At 39.2% G+C, this 22,570-nt stretch overlaps 2 protein-coding genes across 26 annotated transcripts in view; one reads left to right on the top strand and one right to left on the bottom strand.

Moving 5' to 3' along the window:
- piwil1 (piwi-like RNA-mediated gene silencing 1) lies at positions 1–17,012 on the top strand. Its single transcript, XM_034871036.1, has 21 exons — positions 1–78; positions 725–815; positions 4,374–4,476; positions 6,177–6,305; positions 6,924–7,138; positions 8,302–8,423; positions 8,670–8,750; positions 10,079–10,276; positions 10,401–10,509; positions 10,728–10,857; positions 11,143–11,260; positions 12,053–12,167; positions 12,279–12,466; positions 13,045–13,117; positions 13,278–13,478; positions 13,967–14,070; positions 14,239–14,309; positions 14,407–14,560; positions 14,800–14,925; positions 15,011–15,158; positions 16,229–17,012. Exons 2-21 carry the CDS (start codon positions 747–749, stop codon positions 16,343–16,345), a joined length of 2,571 nt encoding a protein of 856 aa, XP_034726927.1. The 5' UTR covers positions 1–78; positions 725–746; the 3' UTR covers positions 16,346–17,012.
- Positions 17,013–18,114: 1,102 nt separating this feature from the next.
- The window catches only part of rimbp2 (RIMS binding protein 2), a 91,435-nt gene continuing 86,979 nt past the window's right edge, over positions 18,115–22,570 (bottom strand). For 24 of the 25 annotated variants that reach the window (XM_034871020.1, XM_034871018.1, XM_034871017.1 and 21 more), the window contains 3 exons: positions 21,840–21,974; positions 20,912–20,956; positions 18,115–19,313 (listed from right to left, as the gene is read on the bottom strand). In XM_034871020.1, coding sequence (XP_034726911.1) covers positions 20,930–20,956; positions 21,840–21,974 — 162 coding nt within the window. In that variant the 3' untranslated portion in view covers positions 18,115–19,313; positions 20,912–20,929. Of the gene's footprint in view, positions 19,314–20,835; positions 20,957–21,839; positions 21,975–22,570 lie in introns of all 25 variants that reach the window. The other variant, XR_004656551.1, reaches the window with a different exon arrangement.

The following is a 22,570-nucleotide window of genomic DNA, read 5'->3' on the forward strand; positions in this document are numbered from 1 at the left end:
TGCATTCGTATCCTAAGTGGATTCACCTGTGGTAATCTTGCGTTCATCAATTGGGGCCTGAAGACGCTTTCTTCAAAAGTAAATATACCTAAAGTTTAATCAAAATGTATACAACATACGTTGATGTTGACGTAGATGTTTTGTGTGAATCAGATTTCCTAACCATGTTTAGATTTTTACCATCCAGCGAGGTATAGCTAGTCATCATGTCTGTTAACTAACTGAAGCTTACTGTAATTGCTAATAAATCTACTAACATGAGGGCAATGCGACTTAATGATTTAACTAACTTTTAAATGTAATACATTAGTGTCGTATCTTGCGAAAGGGAAGATTTTTATTTGGCGGTATCATTAGCATGCAAATATTAGCTAACATAGCCTCCATATTACGTTAGCTAACGCTAGTTGAGCACATGGAAACGGTAAGGCTTGAGCATTGGGCCGCACTTACCGTTAATTATTAGGCGCCATCTTGTCTGCAACATGTTTGTGGAACATTAGAAATTGTGTAGCGCCAACATTATGATTAATTAAATAATGATTCCTTATATGTATCAAAGGCTTTTGATGGCACAAGTTTTTGTTTGTAGAAAAATGAGTCACTAAATATTTTTAGCTTTCAACTTATCTAGTTTAATTTACCAGGTAATTTTTTTTCTAAAGGTTTTCTTATATTATTTGTTCCTAATTTTGCATTAATGGTGGAGTGTCTTTAAACAGAGCATCATTTAAGACGTTCCGAAAATGACTGGTCGGGCACGAGCTAGATCAAGAGGCAGAGCGCGCGGCCAAGACACTGCTGCACCTGGAGCGGTAAGAGCCGTCTGCAATGTCAATATCTCCGGGTCATTTTACATGACAATGTCTCCTTGATATTTAGAACCATGTTTTATTCCATCTTTTATTTAATATCACTAAAGTAAAAATATGAAAGCGTAATTCTAGTGGTATCTATATAGCAGTAGAAGCAGGAACGGATTAACAATTTCCTGGGGCACTCGAGGGGCCTCTGCCCCAAAGCGACAATCAAGAAATGACCCTATCATCAAGAGGATATAGCCTATACTTCCATATTAACAAATTAGGCTTCTGCATGGCTCAGTGGAGATGTATTTACAATAGCATCAGTATAAAGGGCATTCAATTGACGGAACAGATGCACAAATGTTTAACATATTTTAAAGTGAATCTTCCACCGAACTTGTTGGCTACAGAGTAATTATTAATGTTTCCATATGTAGCCAATCTAATATCTTTTGACTGCAAATGTGAAATAAAGCAGACATCTAGAGAACTTTAAACCAGAAGTATTAGAACTAAGAGTATTGTCAAGAACTCAAACGTTTTAATTATCAAACCTAATGGCCAATCTATGCTTTGCCAATATGAATAACATATTCATATTCCACAACATTACATATTAGGCTAATTCACTTTTATTAACTCTTATGTTTTCCTTTTAATAGGTGACCCTAACACACTGCACCACATCTGACATTAAAACACATAAATATATATATTATCTTTTCTCATCGTCTGTGTTCTTTGCCGTGGCGGCCGCGATAGCAGTTACCCACGGAAACACTGGTACAAATACAGGTTTGCCTATCATACTTCTGAGGCTGGTGACTAGGGTGAACTTATCTTTAGCAGCAGAGGTGACTCTTGGTCTTCCTTTCCTGGCGCGGTCCTCATATGAGCCAGTTTCGTTGTAGCGCCTCATGTTTTGTTTTTTTCAACTGCACTGCATTCAAAGTTTTTGCAGTTTTCCGGAGTATTTATCAACCTAACTTCTGCACAACACAACTGATGGTCCCAACTCCATTAATAAGGCAATAAATTCCACTGGCCACAAGGCAAACCTGTGAAATGAAAACCATTTCAGGTGATTACCTCATGAAGCTCATTGAGAAAACACCAAGGGTTTGCAGCACTATCAAAACAGCAAAGGGTGGCTACTTTGAAGAAACTAGAACATAAGACATGTTTTCAGTTTTTCCACACTTTTTTTGTTAAGAACATAACTCCACATGTGTTCATTCATAGTTATGCCATCAATGATAATCTACAATGTAAATGGTTGGGAAAATTAAAGAAATGCATAGAATGAGAAGATGTGTCCAAACTTTTGGCCTGTAGGTATATAAAATGTATATAATACTTTAGCATATCTACTCAGCATAGGGCTTGTGCTACTTCACATTTTTTAAATGTTAACATCTAACAATTAAAATGACACATTTCATGATGCATTGACATATAGATTTCAATATAATTTGATTTGTAATAAGTTGTCTACTGTTAGGGTTCCACTGCATCTCTTTGAAAGCCTGGAAATTTAGAGGCTAGTTTTCCAGCAATGGAAACACCTGGAACTTTATTTCCTGGATCTTTTTTCTCATTTTTATAATGTTCTCCTCGAAAATAAAATGTAGTTTAGCCCTCACTCATCTAGGTGCTTATTTAGTTTAAAACTTGACTTGTTTGTAGGAAAAGCTGCACCGTATGAGACTTTAAAGGGGGTTTACCAGACTTTAATTTTGGCTCACAAAAGACCAGTGGAAATGCTGTAGATGGTAGGTCTGCACGATTATGGCCAAAATGATAATCAAGATTATTTTGATTGCGATTATTCTCACGATTATTTGTTGTTTTTTAACCGAAACAAATGTTAACGTCACATAGGCTATTTATAACTGCAAGAGGGAGTGTGCTGGACGCTACTCACCGAGAGACGGCTGATCATTGTGAACGGGTCCAGCACGGGTCAAACGGCGGAAACACACGTCGTGTGTATGAAACGTCTGTATCCACAATGCGCTGCATTGCATTTTTATGAACTATGATATTCTGGCCATGGGTCACATCTCTGGCCCAGGTACAGATCCAGGTCCAGCAGCTCAGTCTCTCACGCTGTTACTCTACCAACTTAAGTTAGTTGCATTCAATAACTTCTTCTGTTCTTTGCCGTGACGGCCGCGATAGAAGAGTTACCCGCGGAAACACTTTTACAAATACAGGTTTGTCCCTCATACTTAACAATATACAGCTGTGTTAATAAAAAATTTAAACTGTAGACAAATGTCAGAAGTGTGGACCGGCGGCCGCTGTGTGTCCGGGCGCGGAGAGAGAGTAGAGGAGAGATCACACACAGGCACGGCTTTACAGACGTTTTTTTTTTTTGTAACCATATCCATATAAACAGCATTGCGGAGGATGCGAGGACATAAGCACCGGTGCGTCCTAAAGCAGCTAACAGCTAAGAGACTTTACTAGAACTGCTCACTGCTGTTGTCTGAAAACCACACAGGCGGGACAAAGTGTTGCGTTTACTGGTAAACCTTGAGACCGACGTATTACCGACTGCTATCTGTTGTTTTCCTCCCGTTACTCTGTCCTCTGTGACTGTCTACATCCAGAAACTAAGCTGCACGGGGTGCAGGGAACTACTCTGACTGGCTCATGAGCAGACGGTTAGTAGCGGTAGATGGGCTTTGCAAAAAACCCAGAGCGTTCTATGAAATGACGCTTTAAAAAAATTAATTGCTTGTTCACGCAAATTTGATTGTGGGAAGTCAAAATTGTGATGGCGATTAAAATTTGATTAATTAGTTAGTTAATTGCTATTAACATTTTTTTTACCAAAACTGAATGTTTACATTCATTTCTCTGTAGTAATTAACATTAATGTAACATACTGCTCAGTAACACTAACTGAGAAAAAGCTACATCTATTAAACCACACATCCATAACAAAGCAAACGGTGTAATACACCTTACATAGCTAAGCAGGGGGCTCCACAGCGCTGGTCTGTTTACTGGTGATTGCACGTTGCTAGAAAACCTGAATATCAACACGTGGCTGCACAAGTAATATTAAACAATCTGCACATCTATCAGCTATATGCAATAAGAAACACAGCAATATTATCAAGGTGATTTTATGTGTGTGTGTGTGTGTGTGTGTATGTATAGATAGATAGCTCTCCAAATAAATGTCCTTTTGTAACAAGGGCTAAGTGTAGCAAGGCGCTTATTGAAATATGAATAAACATAGTTAACGTTTACAGTGATAACGGGGCAATAAAACCCATGACAGTTTAGCCAGCTACAGAATAGTTGAAAATTATGTTTAGGGCTACATAACTTCAACAAGTAAAAGAAAAAAAATAGGCTGAATGGGTTTAAGGGCATAATGTGCAAAGAATGTTTGGACGGTGTGTAATGCCTAATTCTGCTTGAGAAAGGAAGGACACACAACTGTGAACTGCGGAATGTAAATAAACAATTGGGATTTTGTATATTTAGCTTAGTTTGAACAGTGTGCTTAATTATAAACATGATCAAATGTATTGTCTTTCTTTCTTAAAGAGCCAAGCTCGAGAACTTGCGCCAGCAGCTTCCCCACCCGCAGAGGGAGAGCTGGTTGGTAGAGGGAGACAGAAAGGTGCTCCAGGACCCTATTCTGCAGAAGGTATGGTCAAACGCAAAAGTCATAAATTTGTTTCTGTAAAGGGATTATGGATATTCCTTGCTTTTCACAGTCTGGGTAGGAAACCTTGGATTTAAGTATTTTTAGAGTGGTGCAACTATGAATTAGGGTTCATAGTTGCACAAATTGACAGTTAACAGTAAAAACATCGCAATGCACAATATCGTCTGGGGGGGTACTTTAAAAAAAATATTTCTACTACTATGGGTTAACAGTTACCATAGAAACGCTCAAACATACATTTGTGTCCTCTGTAAATAGACAGTACCTATGTTTCCAACCACACGTTTTTGTCCGAATTAAGTGTTATCGAATGAAAAGTGCCTTATGGAAACAGTAAATTCAATGGAAGTTCATGAATATTGACTCAAAGGAAATATGTTCAGTCTCATCAGATTTTCTCTGGATCGATACACAGCATTTCCGCTCTGTTTGCACCATAGACTTTCTATTTATTATCAATATAGAGACAGTCTATGGTTTGCACACATGGCTGTTGTCAGCAAAGACAGATGTAACTTGAGGAACATTGTGACAAGACTTTTTGAATTTAATTTACCAGGAACTTGAAAAGGAAATGGCCAGCAAAGCTTAAAAGCCGAGGGACGTTCTCTGGAGTAAATGGAAGGCACTCAAACAGTGAGAGTTGTCTCAAAAAAAAGTTGTCTCGCAATGGTGCCGAAAGGAAAATAAAAGCAAAGTTGCATCTGCATCATCATAGCGGTGTGCCCTTGTTTTCTTCTTATAGCTTGATATGTCGCTATAAGCTGGCACATAACTCCTACAACTTGTGCAATATTGATCATTTGTTGTTAGATGGCATGATCCATTTTGTCTAGAAAAACTTTGTTTACAAATGTTTGCTTGAATTCTTTTGCAATTCAGTTTTTATTTGCTTTAAGGCCGTTTGATGGAAACACACTTTCACCAGCTTTATTTCAGAGTGAGTTTTTTTTAACCGAACTTCAGATAATTTGACAAGTGGATGGAAACTTGGTATTATATGGCTTTGCTGGTGCCTGCTTGTTGGGGCAGTAATTACAAGTTGAACTTCTTTCAGGCCGGATACTCAGAGGTCCGTGATTTGCAGAACGACAGTACAGTGGACCTTTTAAACAGAGAAACAGTAATAACCTAATATACATCAAAACTGCGGTTAAAAAAAAATTCTCACTTACATTTGCACTGAGTAATGCATTCAATAACGGAAACAACTCTTGCAGCGCACATGAACAGAACAATATATTAGCTCACACTTAAACTAGCACTCTTGTGAATTAGCCTGCTGTTGCAAACACATTCATAAATCCTACATAACTTTGTCCTGCATCTACAGGACATCAGACGTACTTGTTGCTATACACACACAGTAGTGTAGACAAACATGTGAGGGCGGGAAAGGAAAGTGTGATAAGTGTTCCACGTTAACGCCTTTTCTCTCTGCTTGAGACTGCTATCTTCAAACCAGTGCAGGGAAATTGAACATTTTTAACAAGGAGATTAAACAAACATGGAAAATAGGCTTACACACTCCGTTAAACATTTCCTATGTATATAATACTCTTGTACAGAACTATAGGGTGCAAACTATTCCTGCTCTTGTACAATGTGTGACATAATGTTTGAGTTTTGCATCGCAATGTACACAAACTGGTTGTGACAGTCTCACTTGTTTTGTAAAGCTATTCTACAGATTTCAGGAGGATTTCAGCAGGTGAAGTTGGGCGAAAGAGGTGGACGCCGCCGGGATTTTCATGATGCAGGGGTTAACACAAGGCAGGCTATGGAGCATGTTAAGGACTCAAAGTCTGGTAAGTCCTTTTACATGAACGTACACCAACCCCCAAATTCCACAGGATGCAAAACCGCTGCGGATCTGCTATTTGCTTTCCATAAAAGGCACTGTGTGTACTTTCACAGACTGCGGAACGGCTGTGTCCCAGCTGTGTGCCAGCTCTGGCGATCCGCAGTCCTCCACAGCAGATACGCAGAGCTTATTTTTTTTGCCGGAGAGCTCCGCAGCAATTCCGCACATGGCAGATAGTGCGGGACAGGAAGTCGAACACAAACAAAACGTCCAGTTAATTCAAAATAAAAAAGAACATGCTCGCGCTACACCTTGGAAACACATCAGTTGTTTCCTTTCTATTCCTCTGGGTGGAAACAAACAGTTTTTTGTGGTTCTATTAAACGTGAATTTGCGAGATGTCGGGGGTCCTCAAGACTTAAGATGTGAGTCCCGGCTGCAGCCGTTCCGCAACAGAACCGGACCTGATAGGTGTTGACTGGCGGCAGATCACGGAGCTGTCGCGCAGAAGAGCCGTTCCGCATCCTGTGGAATTAGGGGGTAACACGTGCAAATGTACATGCCATAATTGGTGGAGAGGGATTATTAAATACTCCCTAAAAAATGTTGTGTACCTCCTCAGGAACATCTGGTGCTGCCATTCAGTTGACAGCAAACTTCTTTCGTATCGTGTCCCGCCCTCAGTGGGTGCTGTATCAGTACCATGTGGACTTCAAACCACCAATGGAGGCTCGTCGTCTGAGATCTGCCCTCCTCTTTCAACATGAGGAAGTACTTGGCTCAGCGCGGAGCTTTGATGGAGCGATTCTTTTTTTGCCTAACAGATTGCACAACAAGGTAATCTGGTACTTCCGACCTTAAACATGTATTAAATGACACATCTGTTTTTACCAGCTGTTAAGAATAAATAATTTAGGGGAGAAAGAAACTTGTAAAATCACACTGTTGGATTGTTAACTGTGTTTTGTAATGGTTTGAGTCCACAAGTCCCTAGAATAGCTTGCACCCTACTAGACCAGAGTGCACTCTGACCAATTAACGGAGATTGCCATCATTATGGCCCCATGCTGTTTCTCGCAAAGCCAATACCACTGCTCTAGAATGGGATCCTGTAAACCTTTCAAATCTTAACACTGTGAAAGATAGTCAAGCTTAGAACGTAAGAATTAATGCTGTTACTCTTCCTCTATAATATTAATAACATCATTTGAATTCCATTTGATATTTGCTTGATGTTTGCTCAATTGCAGCCTGTTAATAATGTGCTACACTAGGGGTGTGCAAAGAAATTACTACATTTACATACTGTGACTTGGTTAAAAAAAATTTAGAATCGTTTTTGAATTGAATCTTGACTAATAATCTATTTTGAATCGTGGAATTTTCTGAATCGTGCACCCCAATTCTACACTACTCAGGCTTATGCATTAACAAGGCCACTACAACTATGTGGTTGTTTCACATTATGTCCACTTGAGGGACTTCTAACATTAGCTTGGCCTTAAAGGGACCTGCACTCAACTTTTACATTCATTTTCAACCACAATCACAAAGCGACAAAAACAAATCAACAGAGAACTCTGTAATGAAAATATTAAGTGTAGTGAAGCGGCTCTGTTTTAAAGGCTAATAGTACTCTGTTAGCACGACATCATGTTGGAAAGCACAGCCAAAGCGATTTGTCATATACTAGGTAAGTTACAAACAATGCCAACTGCATTAATAACCATGCCAAACCGTAATAAATGAAGTCAAAGCTAACTCTGACAGCTGTAGGTCACTCTGGCAGCTATTATAAACTTTCGCTTAGCTGGGAGCTTTATGGAGACAGCTGATGTCACTATACCTTTGGCTCAGTGGATGTCAATTTTAAAGTCCTGTTAAAACTTTTTCCCGTCCTTAGGATTTCCAGCTTTAAGGTTTGATTGGCAAATTATAAAATGTTCCCTCCAGACAAACGGTTTACTTTCTTGTATTGCAATGTCTAACCTTGTGTTTAGGAAACTGTGCTCCACAGTGAGACAAGGAATGGAGAGAAGGTTCAGATAACTGTCACCCTGACAAATGAACTGCCACCTACATCGCCAGTGTGCATTCAGTTTTACAACATCATATTCAGAAGGTAAATCTTCTAGTTTCCAGGTCTTTGATAAAACACAGAACTGAAATATGTAATGCATCAGCCAAGTTAAATGAAACATCCTCTTAATAGACTTTGCCTGTGATTAGTGTACTTGTAGTTATGAGTGTTGCATTTTCACTTCATCGGAAGTAAATCATTACATCTGATTACAATAGCTTTGATACCAATAGAATTCACCGCATTATTTTGGATCATCTAATTAATGGTGTTATTTAATCTCTTCAGGATCTTGAGAATTCTCGACATGCAGCAGATAGGACGCAACTACTACAACCCCAAAGATCCACTGAACATCCCACAGCACAGGTATATTCATTTGCCTTTTTTTTAAATGTACAGTCCCTCCCAGGTGTCACGCATCAGGCATCAAAACTAGGAATCGACTTCACGCCTATTAGACACTCAATTTTGACCTATCACCACAACTTTTCCACAAATTTAGCCAATAACTGCAGTTTCCATGACGTCAACCGATCCCAGAAGTCCCATGTGCCAGACTTGGTATCAGTATGTGACTCTGAGAGCCTATGACCAAGCGGGAGTGAGAACGGGTTTGGTTACACCTTTTCATCAATGCGTTTCTTTTTATTTCCATGACTATTCACATTGTAGATTCTCACTGAAGGCATCAGAACTATGAATGACCATATGGAAGTATGTATTTTACAAAAAAGTGTGAAATAACTCTAAAATAGGTCTTGTATTTTAGATTCCTCAAAGTAGCCACACTTTGCTTTTTAGGTAGTGCTGCAAACCCTTGTTGTTCACTCAATGACCTTCCTGAGGTAGTCACCTGAAATGGTTTTCACTTTACATGTGTGCCTTGTCAGGGTTAATCACTTGAATTTCTTGCCTTATTAATGGCGTTTGGACCATCAGTTGTGTTATGCAGAGGTCAGGTTGATACAATCGACAGCCCTAATGGACAACTGTTAGAATTCTTATTATGGCAAAAAACAATTAGCTAACTAATGAAGTTAAGAAATGACGGTCAGTCAGGCCAGAAAATGGCAAAAAATCTGAATGTGTCACAAAAACCATCAGACCAGCTCTAGAACTGTTAAGAGAAGACTGCACTATTTAGTCTGGTAGATGCCGGTGATAACGGTGCCGTATTGGCACCAGGTTTTGGTGCCCGGATCTACTCTTAGCTCTTTCGGTCTAATTGATAGATGAATAAAGAACTGCCATGATATAAACACAAGCCAAATAACCTTTGACAACGTACGTTTCGGTCCAAATCGGCTACCAGCCTCAACAGCAGTTACGGTTCTGTGTTTTTGAAAAAATAAACCAAATATAAGTTCTTTGGGTGGTTTCATGACAGAAGTCCTGCTTTTGTATATTTATACTGTTGTAACAAATAGTAAAACCTGGTGGTTTGCTACCTTCAATTGAAGAAGAAATATGATTTGAAGGTCGATCTCTAAGGTTTTCATTTCCAAGAGTTATTGTGGTGGTCAAGGCTAAAAACAAATTCAGTTAATAGACAATTTTCAATGATGTGTACGTATTAGTGTGTATATTTTGTTTTGGTTGTTTCACCAAAGAAAAATTCCTTGTATCTGTCCTCATACTTGGCAAATAACGCTAAATTCTGATGGAAATTTAAAAAAAGATCCTGTCTATACTAGGCTGACCATCTGGCCTGGCTACACAACAACCATTTTGGGGTACGAGTCATCCATTATGCTGTGTACTGACGTAAGCCACAAGGTGTTGCGTAGTGAGACGGTCCTTGACTTTATGGCCAACCTGAGGCAAAAGTGTGGAAATCAACGCTTCCCTGAGATCTGCGCCAAGGAGCTTGTTGGACTCATAGTCCTCACAAAGTAGGAGCAACATTTCACGGATACTCACTTACACACACACACACACACACACACACAGACAATTTAGAAGTCTTACTTTTTTTATCAACTATTTATCCTGTTTTTTTTTTTGTTTTTTTTAAAGGTACAACAACAAGACCTACAGGATTGATGACATTGCTTGGGATCACTCTCCCAACAATACATTCACGAGGGGAGACAAAGACATTTCCTTTAAGAACTACTACAAAACTGTAGGTGTCATGCTCTCAACATGATCGGTTTTACTAAAACTACAATTGAGTTCATCTCTCCTGCTTCTACTAATGTTGCATTGAGTCATAATGGCACATACTCAGTACAGCATTTAGAACGTTATTGTTGGCTTAATATAGTCAGTAATGCAACTTAATATTAACCTTATTCTTCGACTTCTATTCTTGTATGATATCTATTTATTTTCTGTTTCTAGCAATATAACCTGGACATCACTGATGGGAACCAGGTCCTGCTGGTCAGCCATGTTAAGAAAGCAATGGGTCCTTCTGGAGGACCTCCTCCCGGCCCTGCCATGCTCATCCCAGAGCTGTGCTACCTTACAGGTTACCATCTTATTCTCCTGTGTGACTTTACTTACAACATATTGTATTAGGTTGTATTGCTTTACCTATAGCAATGGCATTGTTGATCATATGCACCGAAGTGGAGGAATAAAGGTGGACTAGTTTTCCGATCACATGGTTGTAGCAGTGTAGACAGAGTCTGAAGTCCTTATGTAGGTTTTGATGACAGCAGTTTGTCTTTTTGGATGTCATCCATGTTAAACTATAATCAGTGAAATTATTCAAACAATTGTTTTCATTTTTTAAATTATTGTTCTTTGACAGGCTTGACTGACAAGATGCGAGCTGACTACAACATCATGAGGGACTTAAGCACCCACACCAAGTTGGAACCAGAGCAGAGAGAGGAACGCCTCAAGAGATTTGTTTCTAATATACAGACGTAGGTGATAATCCTTGGTTTTATCTTTGTACTTGTGGCCAACTGTTTGTCAGAAATGCTGCAAGCATCCATGTAACTGAACTAAGATCTGCACAAACTAGACAAACATTGTAGCAATTCATGGCCAGACTGCTGGACAGTTCCTATTATTATTATTATTATTATTATTATTATTATTAGCACCTACTTGACCGTTGAGAAGCTGTAAACATCACGGCTACAAATTTTGAAAGGTTATCATAGCTCCTGTCACAACCATGGACTTGTAATCAAACCTAGATACAGCATTTAAGTGTTGCTCAGTGGCGCATATTGCCGGGAAAGTTGAACTTTTGTTTCATAAAATTACCCATTTGACAGGCGCTGCTTCCACACTATGGGGCCCATAACGCAGGCAGACTTTTGATACTGAAACAAGTAATTTTGTGGTGTTTGTAATGCTTGAAAAAAAAAAAAGAAGAAGAAATGTATCCACTGATTTACATAAAACTTTTTTACTGTGGGAAATCTTTTTGGGCCCTGTGGCATCACGTGATGGACGCAAAAGTTGTAATTCCTCTGTTTGGCTGATAAGTGGAATTGGCTTCAAAGCCTAGCGCACTTCCTGGTGGGGGCCTGGTCACAATTAGACACTGTAATATATCTAAATGTGTGTCTTCCCCTACAAGTTGTCCTCTTCTCAGCATCTTGCATAATTGGTCTGTTCATATGCACAGAAATTGAAAAACGTTTTTCTGTCAACATCTTTAGCCATAAAATCCCAGGCTTTAAATGCTAAACATTATCTCATAGGAATACTGATGCACAGGTGGAGTTGGATAAGTGGGGACTCAACTTTGATAAGCAGCTCTTGCATCTGACGGGCAGAGTCCTCCCAGCGGAGAGGATTTTCCAAGGACCAAAATCGGTACAACATTCTTGATTATATTTATTTGTTTTAATTAAATTGATTTATTTTTGATTAAATTGATTTATTTGTATGATTTTAATTAACATTAACATAATTTGTGTCTCCCAGTATGACTACAACCCCAGGGCAGCTGACTGGTCCAAAGAGATGCGTGGGATGCCTCTGATCAGCTCTCCTGTGCTGGAAAGCTGGCTCATGCTATACACCCGTCGTAACGGCAACGAAGCCCAGTCCCTTCTGCAGACCCTCAACAGAGTCTCGGGTCCACTCGGTTTCCGCATGCAGAGAGCTGTTATGTGCGTATAACAACAATTTAACACCAAAAAGTTTCTAACTGCGGCCTTAGAAAGTAAAATGATAAAAAAAAAAATTAAAAAAAAGAAGAAAGTAAAATGATGTATGATGCTCAGGCAGGTACCTGAAATCCTTGAAAAAAAAATAATAAGTTTATCCGAAGTAATTTATATATTTGAGTGTAAAATACATTTAAATGCAGTGGGGTGGCCAGTTTATCTAATGCACACAGGTAAAACAAATGCAGTCTAATATACACAAAGGTAATGTTTAGTTTTTATTGAAACTTTCACTTTAGGATCATTGTGGATGATTCTGTTTGTTCAATTGTATTTTGATATACATAGCCAGAGAAGTGTTTACTTGTTCTATCCTCATTGATATAAATGGGCTAAATAACAATAGAAACACATTCTAACCTCTATAAGGGTAGGATACATTGCAGAACTCTATTAGACTGCATTAGTTTAAGATAGGCATAGGTAACTAACTGGCCATTTTGGTCAATTTATTGTTACCTAAATAAGCAGCTATGGTTGGGTATGTCATTTAACTTTTGCAAGCTGTCATTTTTATTCAGGATTGAGTATGAGGATCATCAGGAGTCTCTTCTCAGAGCCCTGCAGCAAAATGTTGGACCCCAAACACAGATGGTTAGTGCCTGAATGAATCTATGTGAAGTGTATTATACAATATCTGTAATTGGCATTCATATATACATACACACACAAACACACACACAAACTTTAAGGCGTTTGAGACATAGAGATGTGGTGTGTCAAAGCAGTGACAGACCTTCCGGTTGTTTATCAGGTGGTGGTGGTCCTCCCCAGCATCAGGAAGGACAAGTACGATAGTGTCAAGAAGTACCTCTGTGTGGACTGCCCTGTTCCCAGTCAGTGTGTGGTTTCCCGTACCATCAGCAAACCTCAAACACTTATGACCGTAGCTACCAAGATTGCTCTGCAGATGGCTTGTAAGATGGGAGGAGAGCTCTGGAGTGTGGAAATCCCTGTAAGTGGTTTGCACACCAACTTATTTAGGCATTAAAGAAATAAAATGTTAAGATGTGTTTTGGAGAAACCAAATTTGTTAAGCGGATATGAGAGAATGAAACTGGTACAGTGTAATGTTTCATTTATAACAGGGTGTCACATTAAAATAGACACTAAATGGGATTCCCAAGTGGGTGAATCCTTTTTGGGGTCTGTTTGCAATCTTCACTCCATCTTGTTTTGGGGGCTTTGTTTGCTTATTTCCTGTATTTGCAACTTACAAATGTAACATTCACTTACTTATAGCTGTACCCTTATTTAGATTTCTCAACCGATCTAGGCTTCTTAAAAAATGTGTCTGTCCAAGGCTCAAGATGGAGAGACAGACTATTCATTAGTAGAGTTTTTGAGTCCAAGTGTTCTCAAAATTAAGGGAGAAGTAATGTGAAATGCTGGTTCGATAATAACTGGAACACTACTCCTAAGTTGTCCCACTTCTGTGTGCAGCTCAAACAACTGATGATTGTGGGCATCGACTGCTACCATGACACCATTGCTGGGAAAAGGTCCATTGGAGCTCTAGTGGCCAGCCTCAACCAAGGAATGAGCAGGTTAGTTTCTGACAGTTTCTTCCCATATTATACCTTGGTATACAGTCTGAATTAGGTTGTGCTTTACATCTGCACAGGTCTGCTTAGCAGTTTTTTTTTGTGACCTCCCTGTCTTTGTTGCCATAGTACAACCATAAGTTGCATAACATTTCTAAATTCTTTGTCAAGGTGGTTCTCAAAGTGTGTTCTGCAGCACAAAGGCCAGGAAATTATGGATGGACTGAAGATGGCCTTGAGTGGTAATTTGTTTTCCATAATTCTACAAATGTCTATTTCATAGGAATGTTTTATCAGCAATCTTGGCGTAACAGACATCACTTTGTATTTGTTTTCCAGCTGCACTGAAGGCCTATCTCAAGTTCAATAACTGCCTGCCTTCGCGCATCATTGTGTACCGAGATGGAGTGGGAGACGGTCAGCTGCACAGTGTGGTCAACTATGAGGTTACACAGATCAAGGACTCCATCAGTTCCATGGGCCACGACTACGTGTGAGTTTTTCAAGTCCAAGTTGGTCAAATCTCTAGTGTGCTGCCAATGTAGTAACCCGTGATCAAGACCTCCACTGGCTGAAACAAAAAATGCAAAGAGCTCTGGGTTGGATGTAGGCTTATTTACTTCTTTCATATCATTTGAGTGGGGGAGTTCACACACCAAACCCATAAGTACGAGCGTAATTTTACTGTAAATTGCCAATTTTTGATGAAGCCCCTCCACCTGCTCATCCTAGGCCCAAGCTGAGTGTGGTAGTGGTGAAGAAGCGCATCAGCAGCAGGTTTTTTGCTCACATCAATGGAAAGGTGTCCAACCCTCCACCAGGTACCGTCGTTGACTCGGAGGTCACCCGTCCAGAGTGGTAAGTTTGTTTTTTAATCTGTTCCTGAATGTTTTTAATTTATTTTTAGTAGTTTAAGTTAACTGTTACAAGCTTTGTTTGCAAGGTATGACTTCTACATAGTGAGCCAGGCTGTCCGCAGTGGAAGCGTCTCGCCAACACACTACAACGTTGTTTACGACACCAGTGGCCTGAAACCTGATCATATGCAGCGTCTTACCTACAAACTGTGTCACATGTACTTCAACTGGCAGGTAGGCTGGCTTTGAAATCTGTGTTAATATGCTGGTTTCCTACTGCTTGGCTGTACTTTCGCCAAAGGTCTGGAAACATTTTTGAATAATGTTTTAACTTAACTACAATTGTACTAAAAAGTCAGTACAGGAGTGGGCATTTTATATAGTTGGGCATAAAACAACTAATCAGAGTCCACATCAATTAGTCCGATAATAAAATTGTAAACACGGTACCCGCAGCGTCTTAAAAGTTGTTTCATTCACAAATTATTAATTTAATTGACAAAGATCTTGAACTTTTTATTGGATTAAATACATATCTAATGTCATAAGTGAATGTTTTTTGCGTCTTTACAATTTACTACATTTGGTTTGACGTGGATGTTAAAGGACAGTACAGCAACTGTTTATGTCAGTGTTTTTCTTTACGTTGTTGACCGTGGAGTGTGCGTGACACATGAATTTATAATAACAGTGCATCATGTTTTATCATAAATCCATGGACATGGTGAGCAAGCTCAGACAAATTAATCAGTTGTCAGGAAAGAAACGTCTCACTCCGTGTTGGTAACAAGCGAACGTAAGCTTGTCGGGTAGAATGGGCAAAATGTCAATGGATCTGGCCGGAGATGGGGACAAGTTGGCAGACAAGGCGGAGGGCAATGGGGCTGAGCTTAGCAGGACAAGTGCATCTGTGTGTGAGTCAGTTCAGCACAGAGCTGTAAGCCCCACCTGCAGGTCCCTGATCAGTTACAAGACCAACGGAGTGAGGGTTGAGTATAAGGTGAGAACCATGTCGGAGAACAAACGCACTTAACAAAGCGATTGTGAATTAAGTATTGTGGGGTGTTTCAACAAAACGTTGCATTAAATTCAGGTAACTATGGTAAAGAATTATTTTCTCCGGTATAAAATCCACAGATTTTCCATTATATGGCTGTGAATTTGGCATACCATTTCATCCTAGGTGGTATTATTTAAAGGTCTATAAGTCTTAGGTTTAAGTTGAACACCCTGGGGGTAACCTGGTAAAGGTCAAAGATTGCTTTTTGAATTGAAATGCTCTATTTTCTTCCTTTGTGCTATAGGGAATCATCCGTGTGCCCGCTCCCTGCCAGTACGCCCACAAGTTGGCATTTCTTGTGGGTCAGAGCATCCACAGGGAGCCCGGTGTGAAACTGGACGACCTCCTCTTCTACCTCTAAAAGGTTAAACACAAGCTATTTGTTTGGCTGTGACTCTTAAATCACCTTGTGAAAAACCATATGTAAACTTTTGTTACATAAGTTCTCTTCAGTTTAAATGTAAGTTGTTTTTCCAGTGTGTGTGTGTGTGCTAAGAGTTTGTTTTTATTTCTAGCCTCAGAATGCCCTGTGTATAAAGTTATACAGTTCAAGTGTTTTGTTTTACACAGCTAAGACAAAACCTCCAGGTCTAAAGCTAGCACATGTGCTAAAATGAGCAACGATGCACCCTGTCTGCTGTTGGAAATACACTCTGAGGTTTGTTAAGTAGATGGCATTGTTCAGAGTAAAATGTCACAAGTAACTTTAATTGCGTTAACTCAAGCCGGCCCTGAAATGAGAAATATTTCTGACTACATGTCGTGTTGTATTAACTTACATCTTCATTACCAATATTAGTTTATGTAGGCAAGGAAAAAAGTTTTTTTTTTTATGTGTGAATCTTGGAAATCTTACCTGTTAATTATATAAGCAGGTCTTCCAGTGATTTTGTTGCGATAACTGTCCACAGAGGGGAGTAAAAGGATGCTATATTTTGACATTTTTGTTTGTAATAATGTTCGTAGGGTGTACATCTAGGCACAGTTTGCTGTTAAATGATTCTAATAAACATTTGTGGGGCATGTCAGTTCCTTGAGTTCAATCACACATGCAAAAATACAAAATATCAAATTTATTTGGATTTGTTTTTGTTTTTTTTAGAAAAGATTGCACATGCACACCCACACAATAAGTTGTATCCATCAATATAGGCTGATAATTCTTATCATAAAGCTAGCACACAATTGCAGACTTTTAAACAATATGGTCTTCAAGACACCATGGGGAAAGCTTGCACTGTTTGATTATAAATTTAAATGTACAAAAAAGGCAGTTTGAAAATCAAGTATAAACATTTAAAAACAATTGTACAAATGGACAAAGTACAAAAAGAGCAACAGTCACTCAAAATGAATAGAAGCGATGACAACATGGTCCAGAAACAGGAAAAGGTGAACATCGGTTTACTGTACTGAGGGTTAACGTGGTTGTTCGGCCGACAATGGTACAGAAAGTATTACAGAATGTTTTGCATACATTCTTTTTTGGCAGTTTCAGTTCAACTCTCGTGTTTACAAAAAATAGGCTAGCTTTTCAAATACATAATGAAATGGAAAACAATGATGTGAGGAAATAAAGGTTGACTGTTTGATTTCACGCACAAAGACGGACATCTGCACAAGTCTTTTGGGCAGCTTTGACAATACATTGGCTTTCAATTCATCATACATTCACTACTCTACATAAAGGTGTGTGTGTTCACGTACAGTACTTGTATCCTGCACCAACCTAACTCGGGACATGCTGAACAGGCATAAGTAACAATGAGTGATTGGCTTGAATAAACATTTTTCCGATCTAAGATTTTGGGTTGGAAGGGCAGAGGAGGCAGCGTAGAGGTAGCCTTGTGTCTCAATCTTAACTACCGTGAAAACAGTCAAACCTTTAGTCTTCTATTGAAACCCAAAAGTGTTGCATGTTGTGAATCATATACAACAGCTATATCACATAAATTAACTGTTTTTTTTTAATCGGCTTATGTAATATAGTTATCTTTTGAAGAGGTTAGTCATTGTTTTAAATCAGATGTGCATCAGTGTGGCTTCAAAAACAGTGACCTTTTAATAAAAATAAAGTCCCTTCATTCACTCAGTAGCCTCAAAAATTAGTATGCAGAGAACATTTACTTTTTCATTGTTTTCTATGATTGAAAATAATTTCTTGGGCTTTACTATTGATTGACATTGTCAACACCAGAAGCCTTGGACTGTAATGTGTAAGCTCTTGTCCTATTGAAATCACGGACAGTCACACACATCGCACATCACAAGTCAGGATTAACATCTGCAAACAGATTTTACTGACAAATGAATAGTAGGCATGGAACTGCACGGTCTACTGGGTAAAGTACTAACCATTGTGCGATTATAAGGCAAGTACATAGAGGCTGAATCTATTTCCATTCAGGCTGATTTTTAATGCAGAGACCCTGTAGTAGGTACAGTATGTGCTTGGATTTTTAGGTGTCCGGCATGTCGGGGGGGGGGGGGCTCGTCTTGTTTCTCACAATTAAGATAGGGCGTAGGAGTTAATGCTGCTGATGTGTTACACTACAGTTTACTGCGCAGCCAGTCAGCCACATCGTATTAAAGTGCTGCATGCTCCAGGTTCCATACCGAGCCGTCACATTGCATGCACTCTCAAGGGGTCGGGAGGGAATGGGCTGAAGTAAAGCATGCAAACCTCTTGTACAGTTTATGTGGCTGGCAGGCTGTTTGACGTCTTTACCAGGCCCTGTCTTTTTCTTCAGATTCAAAATGGACTCCCACGGTTTTTCTGATGATCCCTCAGTGTTTGAATGACATTCTGTACACAGACACACTGGTCACACTCCCTATGTGGTGTTCTAAGTGCCATCAGACTTGATCAGGTGCAACAGGAAGAATGCCCCGGGCCTTGTCTCCGTCTACAGCAAAACATCAGTCAGAGACTTGGCGGTAAGATGCCACGAGGTTGCGGGATCCTAAAATGAAGCGTTATTGAAAATATGTAGTTGATACTGTTAACAAAATACAAATATTCTAGTCAACAACAGATGTACAAGAATATAAAGCATTTGCTAAGCTCACAAAGGCCACCTGCCCACTGTGTTATGTTTAATTTTTTTTTAGCTTTTAACATTACAAGGAAGTGGTTGACCCTTTCCAAGTATGTCAAATTATTTTACAGCGCCGAGTCTTTGCAATAGTGTCTTCCCTTTGGAGAGCAGTCCCTTTTTCCTTTTGGAGGAGTACATGTCCGGTGGGGCCCTGATGAGACGGCCAGGGATGTGTGGACGCACTGTGGGAGAGCCTGCTCTTCTGGGCGGACCCGATTTTTCCAATGGCACCTAATGGGAGACCCGTAAGGGACAGTTGAGGGTGTTAAAAAGCCAAACGTCTCTCACACCTCAGTCCCTACTCCTAAGTCCTTTCTGTCTCAGCAGGGCATAGCTCTGAAGTCTATCTCCCTGAATGTTGTCCTGCACTCAGGTATAGATATGCTGTACACACTCCCTCCCGCCCGCCCTCTGTCACGTAGTTTTTTTTTTTTTTATGAAGCTGCAAGAATATTCTACAAGAGAACAGAATTTAAGCATGACATTGACTAACTTCCACATCACTGTAAGGTGACATTTCCCAACAACGGGCAGAGCAGTTCCTCTCACATAAATAGATAAATTTGCATTTTGGGAGTGGACATATTTATATCATATTCACTTTCCTTCCCCTTAAACATGTATATAGATATTTACTGATACAACTGGGTTACAGAGAAACTACTAGTCACTGTTCCTTTTCTGTAATCATGGGCTAAAAGGCTTCTTTAAATTGCACTTTGGGAAGACAGATGATCAAAGATTCCATTTATATGAGGCTATATTGATGTATACAATATGTTTCAACGTAAGAACACATCAAAATCATTCTGCTTCATTTTATATTTGACTTTACTGAGTTTAAAGCGAGACTGTGGAACTTTTGAGAGAACAAAAACACATTCCGCCACTTGTAAATGAAAAGTTGAATTGTTCAAAAACAAAGCGCACCGTTGCTCAATTCAGTCCTCAGTACACTCAGTCTGGTGTGACCTGGAGCTTACGGTGGCTAACGGCGTCTAACGGCGAGTTTAGGTAAATATTGCTGCATAGCGGACATTACGGTGTCAGGTTTTCTGACTTCCCTCTTTTTCACGTGTGCTACTTTTGCAATAACTTTTTAGCATTTTAGCAAAATGCTAAAAAGTAGTGCAGCCATTCAGTGCTATCCCATAATTGTCATTTCAAAAGTTCCATAGTCCCACTTTAAATAAATAACTAATAGATAATTGGCTGTGTAAGTGACAGCTCACATCTTGGTTCACAAAATCAGTACTGATTTGAAAACCATGTGAAAAGAATGTGTTTTCTTTCTTGTTTAACATTATTCCTTGATTACAAGAAAAAGAGTCCCAAATCTGGCCAGAGCAAAAAGCCAAATTACATGAGAACTAAACCCAGTTTCAACCAAGTGAAAGATTTGAATGCTTTTCTTTGGATTTTGCGGAGAATTAATAGGCTTTGGGGATTTCTTTCTAGGATGCAGCATGCCATGTTGCACTGAAAGTAGTCTAAATGTTAGTAGCGTTAACTTTAAACGTTTTGATAACTGTGGGTAATTGTACAATGGCCTTTTAGCTCACCATGAGTTACAGCAGGAGACTTATTGCAGGAGACGGACATTGTCATGTACAACACTCAGAGAAACAACTGAAGATACCATACTTCTTGTCTAATGCATTGGCTAGGGTTACTATCTTCTACTGAGAAACAGTACTGAGGAATCCTAAAACTACCTAAAAGGAATGTCATATAAAGTATACATGTTGCATACCAGAAGCTAAGGGTACCCATGTCATCTGCATTAGACGAGGGGAGCGTAATCTTGGTATCCTCAGTTGCTCACTTACGTGACGGAAACAGAGCCTTTAAGGTGTGAAATGAACACTCTTCTTCTGTTTTGCCAAGCGGGTGAGGAAAAGAAATAAAAAAAATATATATATGGTGATGGCATTTCAACAGTTTGCACTATGACAATGGCAAATTACAACACATGAAAGAAATATCTGATGACACCTATTGGTATTTCAACAATTTGAATTATTTGTTAAAGACAAAAATAACCACATATTTACATTTAGTAAATAATTACTTCTGAAATTATTCTCTGATGGCAACATAGGCTAAGTGACCTTTGCGTGCTACTTTACAAAAAAGCAATATACAAAACAAGGCGTTCAGGAGCAGATACAAAAGTTGGACTACACTAGACTTATGTTCATATAAAATGTTCAAGAATTCATGCATCTGGACTATAGAACATGCTAAGCTACAGACTACATAGTTCATCTTTCAGTACAACAAAACTATTTTTACTCTATTAGAAATAATTTGAGATCAAACACAGAATATATTCATAAAGCATTTGTTAGAATGCTGAATATGCATGTGCAAAAAGTGTTAACTGCTGCTTTTCAAGACATGACAGAACAAGTAAAAAGTCACAGGAGGGTTCCCCTCCTCCATTTTACTCTCATTGAGAATGCTTTATGAATACAGTCAATCCATGTATTATACAATGCAGAACTCCCCCCCCCCCCTTCACAGCAGTAAACATGAAAAATAAAAGAACCTCTGTCAAGTATTAGTCTTAAAGTATTTTTTTTCTTCATAGATCTTAGACATCTATTTATTTACAGTGTAATGCTCCAAAGTCAGAAATCCCATTGTAGTTCAATGAGCCACCCACACACGCACAGACACGGTACTAAAGGAGATACAGGGAACTGAAAAGAGTAAATGGATGACAGAGGGCTAGTACTGCGAAGGAGCATGTACCCTTTTGGTCTTTATCCGTGCAGGAGTGTCCTGGGGGTATCGAGATGGTGAGTCAGTGAGAAAAACCTCTACATCATCAGGCACTTCTTCTAGAAAGTTGGAAGGAACAAGTCCTTTGTGTCCATTGAGCTCGCCCTGTGGATGACAAAAGCACAGTGAGACTCTACAGAGTTACTCTACACTTCAACCGTTCGTCCTCCACACTCCAGACTCATTACCAGTCCCAACAGGAGAGAACACAGAACACCAATTTTAAAATCACTCCATTGGCTCCCAGTCTGTTTAAGTATGCATTTTTAAATTTGAATGATCACTTTTGAAATATATAACTGGTCAAAAACTAAAGGGTCGGGCCTTTTCTGCTCGGGCCCCCCTACTGGGGAAAAACCCACACATTGTCTTCATTTAGGTCTCTTTATTTAAAAAAAACACTACTTTACAAATTGCTTTTTTTTACTGATTTTACGGTTATTATCTGCCATTTCTGTTGTTGCTTTTTAAATGAATGTAAAGCACTTTGTTACTTCTTTTGAAAATTATATATAATTTTATATTATTACTATTACTATTATTTTGACCAGGTGCAAAGAAGTTTCAAATCAAAGTTGCAATAGAGTTGAGAGATGAGAGGAACTGCCGACGCGACAAGTATTCATCTGCACAAGCACGTACAGTACGTTTGGCTTTTATCAAAGTGCTCCAATCGCGAATCCCATACAGAAACGTTGTTA

The sequence above is a fragment of the Etheostoma cragini genome, chromosome 5, assembly GCF_013103735.1.
Source record: "Etheostoma cragini isolate CJK2018 chromosome 5, CSU_Ecrag_1.0, whole genome shotgun sequence".
Taxonomy (NCBI): Eukaryota; Metazoa; Chordata; class Actinopteri; order Perciformes; family Percidae; genus Etheostoma; species Etheostoma cragini.

Bases quoted from the DNA above. Each gene is read 5' to 3' on its own strand.
- piwil1 (XM_034871036.1), top strand. From the start codon at position 747: ATGACTGGTCGGGCACGAGCTAGATCAAGAGGCAGAGCGCGCGGCCAA. The intron at 10,277-10,400 runs GTAGGAGCAACA...TTTTTTTTAAAG, and splicing joins GGACTCATAGTCCTCACAAA to GTACAACAACAAGACCTACA. The intron at 12,467-13,044 runs GTGCGTATAACA...ATTTTTATTCAG, and splicing joins CGCATGCAGAGAGCTGTTAT to GATTGAGTATGAGGATCATC.